The sequence below is a fragment of the Narcine bancroftii genome, chromosome 2 (assembly GCF_036971445.1).
Source record: "Narcine bancroftii isolate sNarBan1 chromosome 2, sNarBan1.hap1, whole genome shotgun sequence".
Classification (NCBI taxonomy): Eukaryota; Metazoa; Chordata; class Chondrichthyes; order Torpediniformes; family Narcinidae; genus Narcine; species Narcine bancroftii.
Window position 1 is genome coordinate 113,841,595 of NC_091470.1, and position 19,844 is coordinate 113,861,438.

Below are 19,844 nucleotides of genomic sequence, written 5' to 3' on the forward strand. Positions count from 1 at the left end.
GTTAATAGCAATAGAACTGAAGGACATCCCACCAAGAACATATAGATGGAGGTTAAACTCCATGCTACTTAAAAGGCAGGAATTTAGAGAATTTATTGAACGCCAAATTAAAATGTACTTTGAAATAAATACGGAATCAGTGAAAGACAAATTTATATTAGGGGTTGCAATGTAAGCTTTCATTAGAGGGCAGATAATAAGTTATGTAACTAAGAAGAAAAAGGACTACAATCTGGAAATAGAACAGTTGGAAAGGGAGATGGTAAGTACAGAAAAGGAACTAGCAACAAGGGATGATATAACAAAAAGAAGAGAATTGGCGGACAAAAAAATTACGAAACATTACAAACGTACAAGATGGAAAAGAACATAATGAAAATATGAAAAGTATTATGAACTAGGAGAAAACCAAAATATTAGCCTGGCAACTTAAAAAAGAACAAGCTAAAAGAACTCTATTTGCATCAAGGAAAAAGGTCAAACAAATTACATATAATCCAATGGAGATTAATGAGAACTTTAAGGAATTTTATGAGCAATTATACCAAACTGAGAACGAGGGGAAAAATGATAAGATAGACGAGTTTTTAGCTAAAATTGAACTGCTGAAATTGCAAGAAGAGGAACAAAACAAACTGAAAAGCATTTGAAACCATTTGAAATCGAGGAAGTACAGGATATATAAAAAAAATCTGCAGAACAATAAAACGCCTGGAGAGGATGGATTCCCAATAGAATTCTATAAAACATTTAAAGATTTATTGGTTCATTACTTCCAGGAGAGGAGGAATTAGATAGAAGAAACACAAAACTTGCCAGATTCATGTAAGATAGCAATAATTACAGTAATACCAAAGACAGGGAAGAATCCACTAACACCAGCATCATATAGACCAATACCTCTACTTAATTCAGATTATAAGATAATAGCAAAATTATTAGCAAACAGATTGGCCAACAGTGTACCAAAAATAGTAAAACCAGATCAAACTCGATTTATTAAGAAAATACGAACAGCGGATAATGTCTGTAAATTTATTAATCAAATTCATGCAGTTCAAGGAAATAAGAAGCCAACAGTGGTTGTAGCTTTAGACGCAGAAAAAGCCTTTGACAGGGTAGAATGGAATTATTTATTCAAAGTATTACAGAGGTTCAATCTACCAGAAAAATATATTAATTGGATTAAAGCATTATATAATGGACCATTGGCAAAAGTAACAGTAAATGGATATGTATCGAACCAATTTAAATTAAGTAGGTCAACTAGGCAGGAATGTCCATTATCTCCCTCACTGTTCGCTTTAGCAATAGAACCATTGGCAGAACTGATAAGAACAAAAAATAAAATAAAAGGGATAAAAATAAAGGAGGAGTATAAAATCAGTTTATTTGCAGATGACCATAATATACTTAACAGAACCAGAAATATCAATAAAAGAACTACATAAGAAATTGAAGGAATATGGAGAAATATCAGGGTACAAGATCAACGCAAATAAAAGTGAAGCATTGCCAATGAGTAATGTGGATTATACAGAATTTAAAAAAGAATCACCATTTAAATGGAAAACACAAGCAATCCGATACCTAGTTATTAGGTTAGATAATAACTTAAGCCACTTGTACAAATTAAATTATTAGCCACTAATAAAGAAATTACAGGAAGACTTAGAACATTGGAAAGAATTACCGCTAACATTGATAGGGTGGGTAAATTGCATTAAAATGAATGTCTTCCCAAGGATACAATACTTATTTCAATCGTTACCAATTCCCTTAACAGAGAAATTCTTTAATGAACTAAAGAGAATAATAAGGAAATTTTTATGTAAAGGGGGGAAACCAAGGATAGCGTTAGATAAATTAACAGAGAGGTACAACCAAGTTGGTTTACAGTTACCAAACTTTAAAAATTATTATAGAGCAGCACAATTAAGGTATTTATCAGATTTTTATAAGGGAAAAACCAGATTAGACTAAGATAGAGCTACATAAAATAGGGGAGAAGGTACCGGAACATATACTTTATAAGTGGGATGAAAAGCTGGTACGATACAAAACCTCACCAGTATTGCATCATTTACTCAATATATTGAAGAAGATTCACTTAGAAAGGAAAAAAAAATGACCAAATGCCAAAATTATTATTTACGCAAAATCAGACAATCCCTTTTACAATAGATAACCTTTCCTTTAGAGAATAGGAGAGAATAGGAATTAAAAGAATAGAAAATTGTTTTTTGGGAAATAATTTATTCACATTTGAACAAATTAAGTACAAATATGGAATAACTTATGGTACAATGTTTGCATACCATCAACTGAAAACCTACTTAAAGGATAAATTGGGAAACAAACTGAGATTACCAGAAGGAAGCAGCTTTGAACATGTGATTACAAACACAATGATAATTAAAAGATTTATAACGAACATGTACATCAAGCTGCAAGAGAAGGAAAATGATGAAATAAGCTATAAACCCAAACAAAAGTGGGAAAAAGATTGAAACAAAGATAAAAAAAAGAAACATGGAAAAAGTTATGTTCTGGAACTAAGAAGAATATAATAAACACAAGGTTATGCATGATACAGTATAATTGGTTACACAGGTTATATATCACGCCCCAAAAGTTAAAAACAAAAGGGATCCAACATTTTCAGATAGATGTTTTCACTGTAAGGAAATGGGAACAAAAATACATGAAATTTGGGCATGTGAGAAAGTGAAAAAGTTTTGGGAAGATCCAAATCAGGTATTAAATAAAATCACAAAAAAAACCCCAAAAAATCCAGAGATCTTTCTTCTAAGTAATATAAGTAAAGAATTAGGTCTCAAACTGGATGAAGCACAAAAAAGATTTATTATGATAGACTTAGCTGTAGCAAAAAAAATGTATAATGTCAACTTGGAAATCAGAAGAGAGCCTGAGAATACAGCAATGGTACATGGAAATGAATAAATGTATTCCATTGGAAAAAAATAACATAATTTAAAAAGTAAAGTCACATTATTTGAACAAATTTGGGAGCCGTACATGGAACACAACAGAGAGGGTTTGCCTCAGTCCTCCACCCCCTAAAATGATAAGACAAAATGACTTGATCCAGTGTGTAAAAGTAGATGACACATTTTTCTTGTTTACTTTCATTGTGTGATGACATTTTTTTTAATGGTTTGATCGTATATGTTGAATGTTTATTGGTTTTGGAGGGGGGTGGGAAGGGGGGAGGGAAGGTAGGGGGTAAAAAGGGGAGAAAATGCCACTGTGTATATTTAAGAGGGAAATGTTTGAATGTATTTTGGTTGATATGGTTCACAGTGTGAAAAATATTTAAAAAAAACAAACTCAATCAAGGACTTATTTAAGGATTCTTTTGCACTTTATTGATTTATTTTTGTCTCTCTGTATTGCAGTTTACATTTCTTTGTGTTTACGTGTACGCTGTCAGATTTCCCCCCCACCCCCCCTCCCCCCCACGACCATTAAATTCTGCCTTGCCTGAAGGAAAAAGAATCTTAAGGTTGCATGAGATGTCATGCAAGTATTCTGACAATAAATCTGAAATCTGACAGCAGAGAGGAAGAAGCTGACCTTGTGCCGTTGTGTGCTCGACTTTTTAACCCCCTTCCCCCCCCCCCCAAACGGTAGCAGAGTGAAGAGGACAGACGTGGCCTAGGTGGTAGGGGTCCTTGAGGATAGAGGCTGCTTTCTAAAGATACCACCTCCTAAAGGTGTCCTCAATGGAGTGCAGACTGATGCACATGATGATAATGGCCAAGTTAACAACCCTCGAGCTTTTTCTTGTTCTGAGCATTGGCACCTCCATACCAGACAGTAATGCAACAGACAGAATGCCCTCCATGGTACACCTGTAGAAGTTTCCAAGAGTCTTTGGTGTTATACTGCATCTCCTAAAACTCATGAAGTGTAGATGCTGGCAAACCTTCTTCGTGACTACATCGACATGGAGGCCCCAGGATAGATCCTCAAAGAAGTTGACACCCAGGAATTGAAGTTCTTCACCCTCTTCACTGTTGTCCCCTCAATGAGGACTGGTTTGTGTTTTCCTGACTTCCTCCTTAGAGATGGTGGTTTGGGTCAAGATTATGAGATTGACATTGTACTCGAACCACAAGGAAGATTGAACTAATTTCTGCTTGTTAAATTAACTGGATGTTACCCAGCTGGGATTTTATTGTGTGCTTAATTCCAAGAGTAGAAAAACCAAAATACTTTAATTTACATCCAAATCAGAAAAACAATGGGTATACTGATAAGTAAAAGGAAAGTGTTCACAAAAATTGATCAAAGAATAGTTTTTCATGTAGAAGAGAAAGTGAAAGCTCTGAAATAAACATGGGTTGGTTAATGACAACTTTGTCATCTGGTACTTTCCCTTCACATAACTATGGTTATGGAGTAATTAAAAATGAATAGTAAATTAATCATAGTTTGAAATATTTGCATTTAACATTTTATTCATGTTTACAGTTAATTTTACTAATTAGGCATTAGAACAAATAAATTAATCTACATGGTTGCTGGAAAATGTCCTTCAAGAAGACAGTTGAAATTCAGGATACATCCTTCAGGACTTTTTTTTTGCTATTCTTTTTTAGGTTCAGAAAATAATGGGCAGCATTTGTCAAAGTGTCTCACATGCTCTCCCTGCAGACAAGAGATCTAATGATGTTCTCTTGTATTAAAGAGGAGTAGGTTGTAACCAAGACTACAAGCAACTGGTTTTCTGTTACAATCACATACTTGTGATATGTAGGCCAAGGCTAAAGAGACTCCAGCTTGTCTTAACAAAAGCACATCCAAGAGGTTTATTAGACAGAATTGCTAAAGTTGAGATATTTACCATTTTTAAAAACACACAACTAGATAAATGTTTATTGCAAATGCTGTACATTAATGCTAGATGAGATACAAAAACATCAAGGAATAATCCCATCCCACTTTCTCAAGTCCTTGTTGCTGAGTTTAATCATCTCCACAATGTCATCTCAGAAATATTGGGCGCACGGTGCTTAATCTCACACTTTGTGCTCACATTTTGTTGACGAGTAAACAGGGCCTCAGAATCGTTCACACAAGACTCATTGCCACTTCCACCAGATCCATTTTATGAGTAATCTCATTTCCTTGAGCCAGTGAACAAATCAAACAAGTTCTGGTCATTATTAGAGGGGAGACATGAGTGAACTCAGTGACAGACAGAATGGCAACATGCTAGGAAGTGTTTATCTTCACTATTGTGGGACATTGCCACAACTGATTTTCACGTTGTTCCGCCTGAGCTCTACCTTTCTATCTAACAAGAAAAAGGAGCAGGTTGCAGAAGTAAGAGGTAACAATACGAATCTTTCAGATGCCTTATGCAACCAGCAGGTCAAGACTAACAGCATTTGTGCTGTCTATTTCATCCAACGTGGATGAACATAAAGCAATGAAATATTACTGATTTTTTTCCCTTAATATGTATAATTTCATGCTGGTAAGTAACATGAAAACTTTAATTCATGCAGATCAATCAAAAGTCCCAGTTATATTTTTACTATATGCCATTTACTATAACACCAGTTATAGAACGCTTCCACCAGCGTTGTCTCCGCTCCATCCTCAACATCCATTGGAGCGCTTTCATCCCTAACGTCGAAGTACTCGAGATGGCAGAGGCCGACAGCATCGAGTCCACGCTGCTGAAGATCCAGCTGCGCTGGGTGGGTCACGTCTCCAGAATGGAGGACCATCGCCTTCCCAAGATCGTGTTATATGGCGAGCTCTCCACTGGCCACCGTGACAGAGGTGCACCAAAGAAAAGGTACAAGGACTGCCTAAAGAAATCTCTTGGTGCCTACCACATTGACCACCGCCAGTGGGCTGATATCGCCTCAAACCGTGCATCTTGGCGCCTCACAGTTTGGCGGGCAGCAACCTCCTTTGAAGAAGACCGCAGAGCCCACCTCACTGACAAAAGGCAAAGGAGGAAAAACCCAACACCCAACCCCAACCAACCATTTTTCCCCTGCAGCCGCTGCAACCGTGTCTGCCTGTCCCACATTGGACTTGTCAGCCACAAACGAGCCTGCAGCTGACGTGGACATTACCCCTCCATAAATCTTCGTCCGCGAAGCCAAGCCAAAGAAGAAGTTGCACTATGCTGCTACTACAAAATACTGAATTTTAGGACTTATTCATGACAATAAAGTTACGGTGATATCAAAATGGCCATCCAAGGAATATAGAGCTGCTACAAATCTAGGGGATACAAGATGAAAAAAATATGCCCAAAGCATACTGACATTAGTCAATGATCCGCATGCTTCCCAATGTCTTTTTAGCTTCACTTTAAAAAATGTATGCTGTCACTCACTTGATCTATCTGAACTCCCAACATAAATTAGGGTTCTGGGAAAAGAGAAAAATAAATCACAAAAACAGGCAAGTTTACCTTTGTCTCTTCCAAGCCAATAAAGGCTTTTGACCCTTGTTTTAAAACAGAGGGAGGATCATTATGAAAAGTGACCTTCTGATTTACTGGCGATTCTCCTCTACGTAAAGGAGTATTGGATGGTAATCTTCCATCAAACAGCTCGGGACTCAGCTCTCCACCAAAAGTTACTTTTTTCTTTGGTGGTGGTTTACTGCAGCTCGTAGACGAAAAACAATCTTGCACCTTTTCAGGAGTTGAACCTAAAATACAAGAATGACAAGGTGTTATTCGACAAGGAGAGATAACAGGATATAGGAGCAGAAGTAGGGACATTGGTCCATCGAGTCTCAAACTCTGCCTTAAAAGCACCCAATGACCTTGCTTCCACATCTGCCTGTGCCTGTGACAACAAGTTCAACAGATTCATGCCCCTCTGAAATTTTTCTCCATTTGTTTTATTCTTGTTATTCCCTCTTGTCCAAGAATCCCCTTTCATGGGAAACATACTTGTCACATCTACTCTGTCCAAGCCTTTCAGCATTCAAAATGCCTCAATGAGGTCCCCCCTCATCTTCTGTATTCCAACAAGTACAGTTCAAGAGCCGAAAATCGTTCCTCACAAGCTAATCCTTTCATTCTTGGTATCATTCGAGTCAACCTTCTCTGAACCCTCTCCAATGTCAGCATGTCATTTCTCAAATGAGACACCCAAAATTGTATACCAGGGGCAGGCAAGCTTTCGCCATGGCTGGATTGTGTCAGCGGTTGGATAGTGGGCCACACTGATGCTACCATAAATGAAATAAATTACATAATGTTGGGTTTCTGTATTTAAGTTTTCGATTGCTCTGCTTGGAGCATGTAATGTGCGATGAATGAACATAACTGACAATAATTTATCAAAAAAAAAATCAAACGTTAAAGCATTGAAATCAACCGTATTCCTTCCAAAGTACTACAATAATGCATTTCAGGTCAGGGAAAGCATCTTCAAATCTTGAGATGCACCAACAATCACGTTAGTTATTAAAATGACACCATTTTTTTTTAAAAAAGTCAAGAAAAATTAGTCACAATAAAAACAAGTAATTTACCCTAAAACAGACAGCAGCTCAATCAATAGGAAACTTGATCTTGTTTGAAAGCATTTCAATATTAGGTGACATAGTTGTTGATGCCAATAGCAAGTCATCTTAAGGAGTTGTGCCACTGGTAAAACAAACTACTTAGCAGGAGTGATAAAATCATCCCTTGCTGGATATAAATATTTCAGACAGGTGTTTGGAATGCTGTAAATTGTCATTTAAACTTGGTTGCTCAGGATAGCTCAGGAGCTTTCCAAATAATCAGTAACAGTTATTTTTGTTGCAAAACTGAGGACATAAATTTGTCAAATATAGCATCTTAAATCTTTCTCAGCAGCTGTTGTGTATATTCCTATCAATTTTTGCCTCTGATCTAGATCTCCCATTTTTATTTAATTTCTCTGCACTCCAGGGAGTATTTTGAACTCCAAGGAGGTGAGGTAAATTCCATTTCCGAGTGAACAAAATTTGCTTTGTGCTGATTGAAATTTTCTTGCCACTGGAGTCAGATGAAGGAACATTGCATCGTCCCACACAGGGACATCTGGCTTTATGCCTTTTGAGTGGCTCAGGAGAGCAGGAAGGGGGGGGGGGGGGGGTGGGTGGCTGCAGCTCAGGAAAGGGGAGGGGGCGCTTTGGGGGTCGCACCAAAAGGTTCGCTGTTGGTTGCCTGGCTCCATATTGAGTAGCCTGGGACCAAAAGCAGGACAACTAGCCACTGATGCACAGCTCATCTCAGGCCCATCTTGAGGGTGAAGTGGGTTCTTGAGAGCGTTAGGGTGATTTATTTTTCCAGGGGCAGAAAGTGAAGCAGTGGATGATTAATTCCTGTTATAATGGTGTGGAGATACTTCAATGAACATTCTGCATAAACGCAGTCATTTCACTGCCTGGTTCACGGCCCCGAAGGAACAGGCGGCATTTATATAGCACAAAATATTTCCTTTGCTGAGCTGAGGCTGATCAGGCAACGCATTGGGTGACGAGCCAGATAAATTTGGGTCACAGGCGAGACCCAGTCCACAGGTTGCCCACCCCTGCTGTACACAGTACTTCAAGTGAGGTCTCACCAGTGCTTTATTCTCTCAACATTTTATCCTTGCTCTTGTATGCTATTCCTCTAGAAATGAATACCATCATTGAGGTCAACCTTTAGGGTATTCTGAATGAAAACTCTCAAGTCTCTTGGCAACACAGAATTTTGAATTTTCTCCTCATCTAAATAATAGTCTGCCCATCTATTACTTCCACCAAAGTGCATGACCGTACACTTTCCAACATTGTATTCAATCGGTCACCTCTTTTTCCATTCTCCTAATCCATCCAAGTCTTTCTGCAACCTTTCCTTATATTCAGCACCACATCCCCCATCACCTATTTTGGTACATTCTGCAAATTTAGCCACAAAGCCATCTATTCCATAATCCAAATTATTTATAGACAACATTAAAAAGAAGTGGCCTCAACACTGACCCCTGCTGAACTTCTTGCCAAGCAAAATAGGATCCCTTTATTTCGACTTTCGGTTTCCTGCTGACCAGCCAATACTAGGCTAGTATCCCTCCTGTAATTCCGTGGACTCTCATCTTGTTTTGCAGCCTTATGTGTGGAACCTTGTCAAAGGCCTTTTTCAAATCCAAATATGCAACATTCCATGCATTATATATTAATAACAGTTCAGGCCTGAGCCCTTCAAAACATGGAAAAAGCAGCCAAGCGTCTGAATAAAAGAAATCGTAGGTTCAGACCTGAAATATTAGTAATATATCTTTATCTCCTATAGACACTGTGAGCCAACTAAGTTACTCCAGTATTTCTGTGTTTTTACTACAATGACAGCATCTGCAGACTTTTACGTTTTACCTGAACAAGGACAGGTTGCATCTTAAAAAGATTAGGACTAAAATCCTTGCTGGGAGGTTTCCTGGCGCAAACGGGGAAGGTTAAAGTGAATGGTAAGCGAAGGGGCTCAGAGTAGTTCTTCAGATGGAGAGATACTATTTCTTCTCTGGATAATTGTAATCCAGAAGGCAGGCCAAATGCACATCATGGGCATACCAAGTATTTAGTATAAATAGAACTAGTGAGGTAGCTAAACTCAAAGCTTTAACACAGATCTCTATGATATTAAACAAGAGTTCAGCCATGAAACCTTTAGATACTGGGGTCAAGTGTAATGCTTTTTTTTTTTTAAATCCTTTCCAGTCTTGGAGCACAAATTACTTCATTCATATACTAACAACATACACTAATGAACAAGTGTACTTGAGCACTATATTGTCCATCTTTTACCTACCTAATTGCCATAAACCAGAGAGATGTGGCACCTCTGTTGCAGGAACTTTGTTATCATCCTGTCTGCAAGCTTCAAATGTGCCCAGGAATGCTTCCATCTTACTTTTCAGTAATGAAATTCTCTGAGATTCCTAATAAAAACCCATACAATAAATTAATTTGTATTGTCTTCCCCTGTTTAAAAAAAAGCATTGGAAGGTTGGCCAGTGCAAGTTAGTTGCAGGTCCATTTCTCCTGTCATCCAGACAACATCAACACCATAAAGAATTTGAACAATCACTTCAAACAATAGCTGTGATTTAAATATACCTGCATCTTCTGTTTGGCAATATAGCAAATAAGGCTATTGGTCTCTGGAGATCCTCGAACTCCAACAGAAGACTCTCTCCGTGAGAATCTTTTTCTCTCTGCAGAGAACTTTCCTGGAACACAAATTTAGGAAAATATAAATGACCTCATCTTTCTTGGGTAGTTAACTGAAGCAGTAAATGGTTTTGATGAATTACTTAGGAGACAAAGCATCAAATACACTTTCAAATTTGTGGGAAAATGACATCACAGAAGGAAGTGTTTCCTTCTGATCAATGAAAATCATTGATGTGGTAACAACTTAGTCACATTGTAGCAAAGTTAAAACTGGTCCTACTAAACAATCAGCAAAGTAGTCCCAGTAGTGCTATGTTTGACGGAAGCAAAGATCAAATAATCACACATAGTCATGTAATGGTCTTGTAATTACATAGTCATGTAATGGTCTTGTAATTACATAGTCATGTAATGGTCTTGTAATTACATAGTCATGTAATGGTCTTAGCTTTTATAATACTTAAATTTAATCATGGAAGGGACCAAAGCCAAGGGCAACTATCTTCAACATAGTCTTGAACAGCTCACTTCAGTGGAGGCCTAACTGCAAGTGTAGCCAAACCTTTTTGGTTGTGGGCCACAAATAAAAAAAAAACACAAGGAGTCGCTAGCCAAACAATATTAACCCCAGCAGTTTTCAACCACTGAAAGAAAAATTGTGTTTTTAAGTACAGAAAGCCACCGTGCCATCAAAAATTCATTTTCAAAAATAACTATACGACACTACTGAACAATTTAACTGTTGACATTAGTTTATGCTCACATGTATACAGTAGGCATTTCTGGTTCTGCTGTTCTTAAATTTAATTTAAATTAATAAAATAAAACTCTTCAAAACTCTCATTCAAAAAGCAGTGCAAAGTAAAAAGTTAAAAGATCAAGAAAGGGACAAGGCATCTCCCACAATCCTCCTCAACTCTCAGAGAATACAGTTTATGGCCCAAGTGTCTACCTTAATAATTATGATGCAATGCACAATCTGCAGATGTGCTATTAAAGATAGGTTATTAAAGTTAACAGATCCCTTGCAAATTAAAACACACTTCCCCTCGCCTTCTGTGAAAAAGTATTCATTTTCTCACCATGTCTAAAATTTTTGGCACTCCCTTGCTATTTTCCATCTTTTTGATTCCACCATGTTTAATCAACTGAGGTGAATGCTTTTTTAAACCAAAAACAAAGGAGTGTGGCGGCGCACTCTCTCATGGCGAACCGGCCCCGCGTGTAACGCCACGTGGTAGGGCAGCCATGGGAAGGTGGCGCTGTCAGGGTTTCTCCCTGCCTCAAGTCTATGCCCAGCACAAGCCTGGTGCAGCAATTATGATGCACAAGGTGACTGAGCTCATGCTGCCCTTAAAAGGGCATGCGCTGAATTTGAATAAAAACAATCATTAACGACTTTCAATGTAGTGGCTGTCTTTCTTGGCTGTGTCCAGCACAACATTGGTGACCTCATTGATCTCTGCCGGATCCATGTTCTGGGTTCAATGCCATTGCCATCAAACTGCCCCCCTTCTGGACCCATCGCCCGCGTACGTGGTTTGGGCAGACGGAGGCGCAGTTTCAACTGAGGAACATTTCAGCAGACGCCATGATTTTCTATTATGTTGTGAGTGTGCTGGACAAAGAAACAGCAGCCAGGGTGGACGATCTAATACACAACCCAACCACAGAAGGTAAATATCCTGCCCTCAAGAACCTGCTCCTTGGCACTTTCGGGGTCTCCCCTCAGTAGCGTGCCTCCAGGCTCCTGCACCTCGATGGGCTTGGGGACTGCACACCATCGGCCCTAATGGACGAGATGCTGGCGGAGGATCACAAACCTTGTTTCCTATTCCATCAGATCTTCCTCAAGCAGATGCCCAGGGACATCCAACTACTCCTGGCAGATGAGTACTTCACGGATCCACGCTGAGTCACAGCCCGAGCGGACACGCTCTGGTGCACCAAGAGGGAGAATGAAGCAGCCCTCAGTCAGGTTGCGCGATCATGAGCCAGCCGGCCAAGACCCTCAAGGGTCTGCAGGAGTTCATGGAGATGGTGAATTTTATCATCGGTTCATCCCCGGCGCCACCTGCACCATGCGACCGCTGTTCATGTTGAATGCCACTAAGGAGAAAGTCCTGACCTGGTCAGAGGAGGCAAAGACCGCTTTTGCCGCAACAAAGGAGGCCGTCGCCAACACGACTCTATTGGTGCACCCACGCTCAGAGGCACACACCTCAGCCACAGCAGTAGGGGGTGTACTCGAGCAATGGTTCAACAGACAATGGCACCCGCTGGCCTTCTTTAGCAAACAGCTGCGCTCGCCAGAGCTCAAGTACAGCGCTTTCGACCGGGAGCTCCTGGTGCTGTACCTGGCCATCCAGCACTTTCAATACTTTCTGGAGGACAGGCCCTTCACGGTGTTCATGGACCACAAACCCCTCACATAGGCACTCAAGATGGCCAACGATCAGTGGTCAGCTCGCCAGCAACGCCACCTCTCCTACTTGTCGGAGTTCACCACCAACATCAGGCACAGGGCAGGCAAAGACAACGTCATGGCGGATGCGCTCTCTTGTCTGGTGATCAACACTCTCGCCCCCGGCCTTGACTACACACAGATGGCACAGGCCCAGAAGCTGGACAGAGATGCAGGCTCTCTGGACCACCATCTCTGGCCTCGAGCTCCAGGACATTCAGTTGCCCAACAGCCCGGACACGCTGCTCTGCAATGTCGCCACCAGCTTGCTGTGCCCAGTAGTCTCACTGCAGTGGAGGTCAAGGGTTTTCAGCTTAGTCCACGACCTAGCCCACCACTCGGTGAAGACTTCAGTGCGATTGGTGAGAGCGGTTTGTGTGGCACGGGCTCAAAAAAGTGGCAGAGATGGAGAGGAACTGTCATCTCCAAAGTCCACCAGCATACACAGGCCTCAATCCAGCAATTCGACCCGGCAGTGCGGAGATTTTAGCACATCCACATTGACGTTGTAGGTCCCCTGCCGATGTCCAGAGAAGTGCGCTACCTTCTCACAACTGTCAATTGGACCACGAGATGGCTGGAGGCCATTTCCATCAAAGAGGCTTCCTCAGAGACTTGCGCAGGAACCTTGTCAGTCATTGGATCGCTAGGTTCGAAGTCCCAGTGCATATCACCAATGACAGGGGTGCCCAGTTCACCTCTGCGCTCTGGGCTTAGCTGGCGAACCTCCTGGGGGTTAAACTTCACCACACCGCAGCCTACCACCCACAAGCAAATGGTTTGATGGACAGGTTTCATTGTCATATGAAATCCGCCTTCATGGCTCACACCTGCCCAGGCTGGGCAGACAAACTGCCCTGGGTCCTCCTCAGCATCAGAACAGCACTCAAGGAGGACCTACAGGCGTCTTCTGCGGAACTGGTCTTCTACTTGCCACTCTCACTGCCCGGTGAGTTCTTTGGCCCTGGGCCCAACGTCACGTCTGAACATGCAAACCTTTTGGCAGATTTCCGTAAGAAACTATCCTCGCTAGCCCCCCCCCCCCCATCCCGCCTCCCTCACATCATGGTGTCCGGCTGACATATCGTCCCAAAGAGCTAGACTCGGCGGAATTCGTATTTGTTCAGCACAGACCACATACGGCACCTTCACAATGCCCATACCAGGTCCTCTAGCAGTCCGGCAGGACTTTCGTTTTGGACATAGGGGGTAAAGACAAACTTTTCACCATGGACCGTTTGAAGGCAATGCACTTAGACTTATCACGGCCAGTGAGGGGCTTGTGGTCCAAAGGCCGGGGCCGCCCCCCCCCAACCCCCCTCCCCAGCAGCAGGACGCGTAGTCGGTTCTGGGGGAGGTTGTGTGGTGGCGCACTCTCTCATGGCGAACTGGCCCCGCATGCAACGCCATGTGGCAGGGCAGCCATGCGAAGATGGCTCTGTCAGGGTTTCTCCCTGCCTCAAGTCTCCTGCCCAGTGTGCGTCTGGAGCAGCGATTATGATGTCACAATGCACGAGTTGACCGAGCTCCTGCTGCACTTAAAGGGGCGCACTCTGAATTTGAATAAAAACAGCCATTAACGACTTTCAATGTGGTGGCTGAGTCTTTCTTGGCCGTGTCCAGCATTACAGGAGAATGTTTCCATCAATGAGTAAATTGACATCAGTCTGTAGTTGTTCAAAATGGCAGTGACATCTACTGTTGAAACTAAGGCAGCAATGTACATATAGTTCAATTTATTGTTAAAGATTATGTTCTAATTAGTCATATTCTATTTTATTTTTAAAATTCACCCTGGGCAACAGGCCTCAGGGGCTGTAGTTTCGCCACCCCCACCTTATTGATTGAAAATCGACCACCTGTACATCTGTCATTATTGCATTATTTGCAGTTTATTTTATATTTAAATTAAAATATTATTCAAGCAAAATTAGAATATACAAGAGAATATAATATTGTTCTTTGTGTAAAGATGACTTTACTTGATACTTAGCAATTCCTTGATAGTAATTCCATTCTTGAATTCATGTTGGAAAAGTATTAAAGTATTCATGTCGATTTTTAATAACCACTTTCTGAAACAAGGGTAAAACACAGAATTCTATGGACACCTTGGTTAAAGTAAAAACACACAATGCTGCAGTGACTTAGCAGGTCAAACAGTCTTTTATGTCGCATAGGCAGAGATATATAACTGACGTTTCAGGCTTGAGTTCTTCAAAGTATGAGAAAATGCCAGTTAGCTTCAGAATAAGAGGTGGACGGGGAAGGCGTGGCAGGACAGGAGATAATAGGTGGAGAAGGGAGGGAGGGGACAGCAGCACTGGGGAGGGTTTGGAAAGGCAGGGTTGTGTAGGTGAAAAAATTGGAAAGGCAGGAAATGGGGAGGGGGAGAAAAGCAAGCAGGTTTAATAGAAAGCAGTGAAGTCAATGTTCATACCATCTGGCTGGAGGGTGCCCAGACAGAAAATAAGGTGTTGTTCCTCCAATTTGCAGGTGGTCAGGGAGGGACAGTACACAAGGCCATGGACGGACGCAAGTGTGTGACCCAGAATTGAAGTGGTTGGCCACTGGGAGGTCGCTGTGGGTGCGGACAGAGAGAAGATGCTTAGCGAAGTGATCTCCCAGTCTGCAACTGGTCACTCCAATGTGGATAATGCCACAAAGTGTGCACCGGATGCAGTAAGCAAGTCCTCTGGATGTACAAGTGAAGTGTTACTTAACATGGAAGCCTGTCTCGAGCCCTGGACTGTGGTGAAGGTGGAGGTGTGAGCGCATGTTGCACTTCGTGCGGACACAGGGGAAGATGCCAGAGGTGTGATGGGTGGGTAGGGAATTGTGGAGGGAGCGGTCCCTGCGTAAGGCCGAGAGAGGAGGAGCAGGAAAAAGGTGTCTGGTGGTGGGATCCTGTAGTAAGTGACGGAAATTCCAATAGATGATGTGTTCGATCCGGAGGCTGGTTGGGTAGTAGTTAGAAGGATTCTGAAACAAAATTCTCATGTTGACATTAAAACTAGTTAAAAACACCGTTAATATAATTTCTCAAATATTTTTATACTGCTATATTTCAATAACTGAACATATTAAGTGCAGGGACTTTTAGGTTTAAGGGATTTCAGTATCAATTTCTCCAATACTATCAAGACAATTTCCCACATTTTATTTGAGGGCATGAAGTTCACTTGCATAGGTACTGATGTTGATAATATTTTGGTACTTGGAAATAAAATATCATACTTAATTGCAGTAATACAAACTGCCTTTGCACCTACAGTGAAGCATTTTGTTGAGTAACTGTCTTCAAATAGTATCTGCGAGAATGCAGGTAACACTCTCTCAATACTAATTGTTTGCATTAAAAATTTATATTTCATGTTAAACTTTTAAGAACTTAATATTTACCTTTAAGGGAGCAAAAAGCAAGTTAATTCACTCAGTTGTACGAGTATCTAATTAAAGGTGAAAAAATAATCTCAAAATCAATTCAAACTGAATGAGGCATGGCAATTTTGTTAATACTTTACTTATAGACCTCAGATGGATGTTAAACTCAAACTGATCCTGAACAAAGAGTATCAGGGGTGCGATGCAGGGGTTGTTAAAATATTTCTTTATCCTTAGTGCCTACTTGTCAGCTTAACAAGCCCTGTGATGTTGCAGTACACAATGACCTCTATGGTTAAAAGAAAACTTTCAAACATTTATTAAAATAGATTAAATGTCTCTGCCCGGGAGAAATTCAGAGCTGTACTATAGACCCACAACCATCCGTAAATATCCCGAACCCAGGGCAAGATTTGGAACTTGTCTAATTTTAGCCCTACCTGCTGAGTCCGGGTTAAACATTTCTGCTGGCGGTTCCCATGGGTTTGCAACATTCATCGAACTGTCCAGTGGAGGGGAAGGGGTTTCTGAAGCACGGCAGTTGGATTGCTGACTTCCATTTGCAGTTTTCCCAGAATCCAAACTATTGAAAGCAGCACAACCTCCAGGTGTTGTTGGTAAGGAAGTCCAAACCTCACCACCTCTCCAAACTGTTTGTACAGGAGATATGACAGAAAAGAAAATAGCCAGGTTTGGTTAAAAACAGCCATGCTTAGAAAAAATGCAGTGAACCCAAAAAAAGACTTGGTCAGAGCAACATAATTAGTTACTAAAAAGTAAAATTACAAACTCAAATGTTGATGATACATCTTTAGTTTTGAAATATAAAGGACACTGTTTGATCTGCTGAGTTTCTCCAGCATTATGATTTTACTTCAATCATGGTGCCTGCAGACTTTCAACTTTTACTTGTAATTAATTACTATGCTTAGAAAACAGAAGTTGCAGGGTCATGTTTAATGTGTTGGTCACCTTCAAACTGCAGAATTGAATAATAAAAAATGACCATCATACCAGTGGATTAGGGAGGAAGGAGAAAAAAAGCTGCTCCAAAACGATGGAGTGTGACTTGTGCCAACTGTACATGGTTAGTAAAGACAAGTTTTGAGTTAGCAGGAACTCCCTCTGCAGTAGAATAACCTATTTAGATTCACCACTTAGTAATTCAACACTTAGATAAAAGTATTAGAGATATTTGATGTCCATGGACTTGCTTTCCACTAAGAATTAACAAGTTCCAAATTTTAAGAAATCTGGCATGGTTAGTGTAGCATTTAACACAACGCTATTACAGTTCAAATCCGGCGCTGTATGTGAGGAGTTTGTACATTTTCCCCTGGCTTGCATGAGCTTTCTCCAGGTGCTCCAATTTTCCCTCACTCTCCAAAAAAAGAATGGGGTTTGTTGGATAATGTGCACAAACTCATGGATGGAAGGGTCTGATATCATGTTGCAACTTTAAATTGAATAAAAATTAATTCCTGGTTCATGGTGTTCCATCCAAAACAGATGCCAATTTATTTTCAGAATTTTCACCACTGTTTGACAGCACATGCCCACTCTACCGCCTCAACCTCAATGACCAAAACAACTGTTGGCATTTCATCATTCAGCTGTATTCTTGGTTCTCATCATTATTTTGTCAAGGTTCAAGCAAAATCCTCCTCAATGAAAATGCACTGAGATTTGCACATTACCTTCTCTTTCCTGATTAGCATGTTTACAAGATTGATCATTTGGTGCTAGGTCTTTAGAATGCAAGTCCAATTCCAAAGGTGCTGTAATTGGCATATCCTCAATTTCAAATGTTTCCTCTCGATGGACAGACATTTGCTGCGCTCCAAGCTGAGAGTTCACTAGATTATTGCGTTTCAACAGTTTCCTTTCATCTGAAGCTTGCATTGGACTGCACCTATTTTTTGCAAGTAATGGCTGTCTAGAAGAAATCTGTTCAGTTTTTTGATTTAGATTTTCAACTGATGATAATTTTATTTCACATAAAGCAACAGCTCTTGGTTTCCTTTTGCCTGTTAATCAGAAGGGAAGTTATTTCTTTACATTACTACAACAATTGCACTGAGAAATGATTTGAGTAGTTATTTTAACATCTGTGACCACTTGACTGCAATTAAATTTCAAAGTAATTCAATAGACTTCAAAACACAATGAAACTGGAATTTCATTCCACAGGTAAGAAAATCTTGCTGAAACGGTACATGACAATGTTTGGAGAACTATCTGCAGTTTTCGACTCTACCCAGAAGAGGAAACGCTGCTATCCCATAGAGCACTGATTGTGGAGAGCAAATCCTCAAAAGGTAATCCTACATGTTCCCAACACCCACCCATACTCTAAAAAATATATTTCAATATTACATTGTGTTAGGGATCTAGTGCAATCCACAGAGACATAATGGTTTATGCATTTGTTGCAGTTGTTCAGCAGCAAGATGTGGGGTGCATTTGGTCAGCACAGCAAGAGTTGGGTATTGCTGGTCATTAGTAGCAGATAATCCAGGTGTTGATAAATAACCTAGATTCTATGGTCAGCCTCATCAGCTCCTACTTGATTGGGTGGATACAGCAGTCTCCCCTTCTGTTTGTTTGACTGCACATCTCATTCCAATCTAGAGATTTTTCAATAATAATTGTGGTTGCTGGCCAATAAGATGGATCTCTGGCCTGGGGAGAGCTAGTTGTATTGAGAAGCACCTGAAAGACAGGGGTTCAGACTAGGTTTCCAATATAACAGTGTTGTAAGCAGCTCATTTCTACAATCACTTTTTGTGTTGATTTCGCTGCCACTCTTGTTCCTAAGAACGAGGAAAGATTGTCTAAAGAGTTAGCCACTTGGGACTGGTGAGAAATGCCTCTATATGGACAGCTGTAAATCTTTGGAATTCAATTGTATGTCAATTGCATATTCAATTAAGAGTTTTGCAGATTTTAACAAAAGGGGATATGGGGACACTGGATTTCAGATGCTTAATAAACCACAACATTGAAAAACATGTTTGATGCACTGTATAGTTAACTTATCCTTGAATTCTTGTGTCCTTACCAGGTGCATTCCTCCTTGCCATTCTTTCCTTCCTTGGGAGAGTCTCTTGCATTTCAAAATCCTTCAAATGTAAAAATAATAACCAACATAAAACTATATTTCAAATACAACCAAATAGCTCAAAAGGATACAAATATCAAGATGTTCAACAACTACCTCATGCCCAATGTAAAGAAACTAAATATCCCAATATTTAAACTATTACAGTACAAGAGGCCATTCACCCCATTTTGAACACAAACAAGGCAATTAAGAAATGCTTACATTTGTTCTCATAAGCAGGAGTAAAAATGTTAATATCTAGTATGTGAAGAACATTGTACTCGAATGATTAGTCCTCAGAAGTTATCTGTATTGTTACCTGCCATACCTGCAAATAGTTTTACAGACCACTGCTGTAAAGTAACCATTATTTGAATCTGAACATTATTTATATTGAACACTTTCAATATTATATTCATTCTCAGAGAGCTCTGATGCCAGTTCCTTATGAAAATTTCTTGTGATCATCACCAAATTGTATAATAGTGGATAACACAAAATTGTTCTCATTCCAGTCATCCCCCCTACTGCCCTAGTGTTATTTGGTGCAAAAAATTTAGATTGGTACATTCAAGAGAATGGCCTGAGTAAATACCTAAAGTCTTTTTTACAGAAAGACCACACTCACAGAGGGCATGGGAAAATGAATGTGTTGATTGATCATATGAACCAAGGTGAAAAACTGTATTTTAAAAACCTACA

At 40.4% G+C, this 19,844-nt stretch overlaps 1 protein-coding gene across 4 annotated transcripts in view; it reads right to left on the minus strand.

Annotated features, from left to right (window-relative positions):
- cdca2 (cell division cycle associated 2) overlaps positions 1–19,844 on the minus strand; it is a 47,166-nt gene that overhangs the window by 16,158 nt on the left and 11,164 nt on the right. For 2 of the 4 annotated variants that reach the window (XM_069918032.1, XM_069918033.1), the window contains 6 exons: positions 19,101–19,161; positions 17,737–18,066; positions 16,480–16,689; positions 10,135–10,247; positions 9,827–9,956; positions 6,464–6,705 (listed from right to left, as the gene is read on the minus strand). In XM_069918032.1, coding sequence (XP_069774133.1) covers positions 6,464–6,705; positions 9,827–9,956; positions 10,135–10,247; positions 16,480–16,689; positions 17,737–18,066; positions 19,101–19,161 — 1,086 coding nt within the window. The remainder of the gene's footprint in view (positions 1–6,463; positions 6,706–9,826; positions 9,957–10,134; positions 10,248–16,479; positions 16,690–17,736; positions 18,067–19,100; positions 19,162–19,844) is intronic. The other 2 variants (XM_069918034.1, XM_069918035.1) reach the window with 2 other exon arrangements.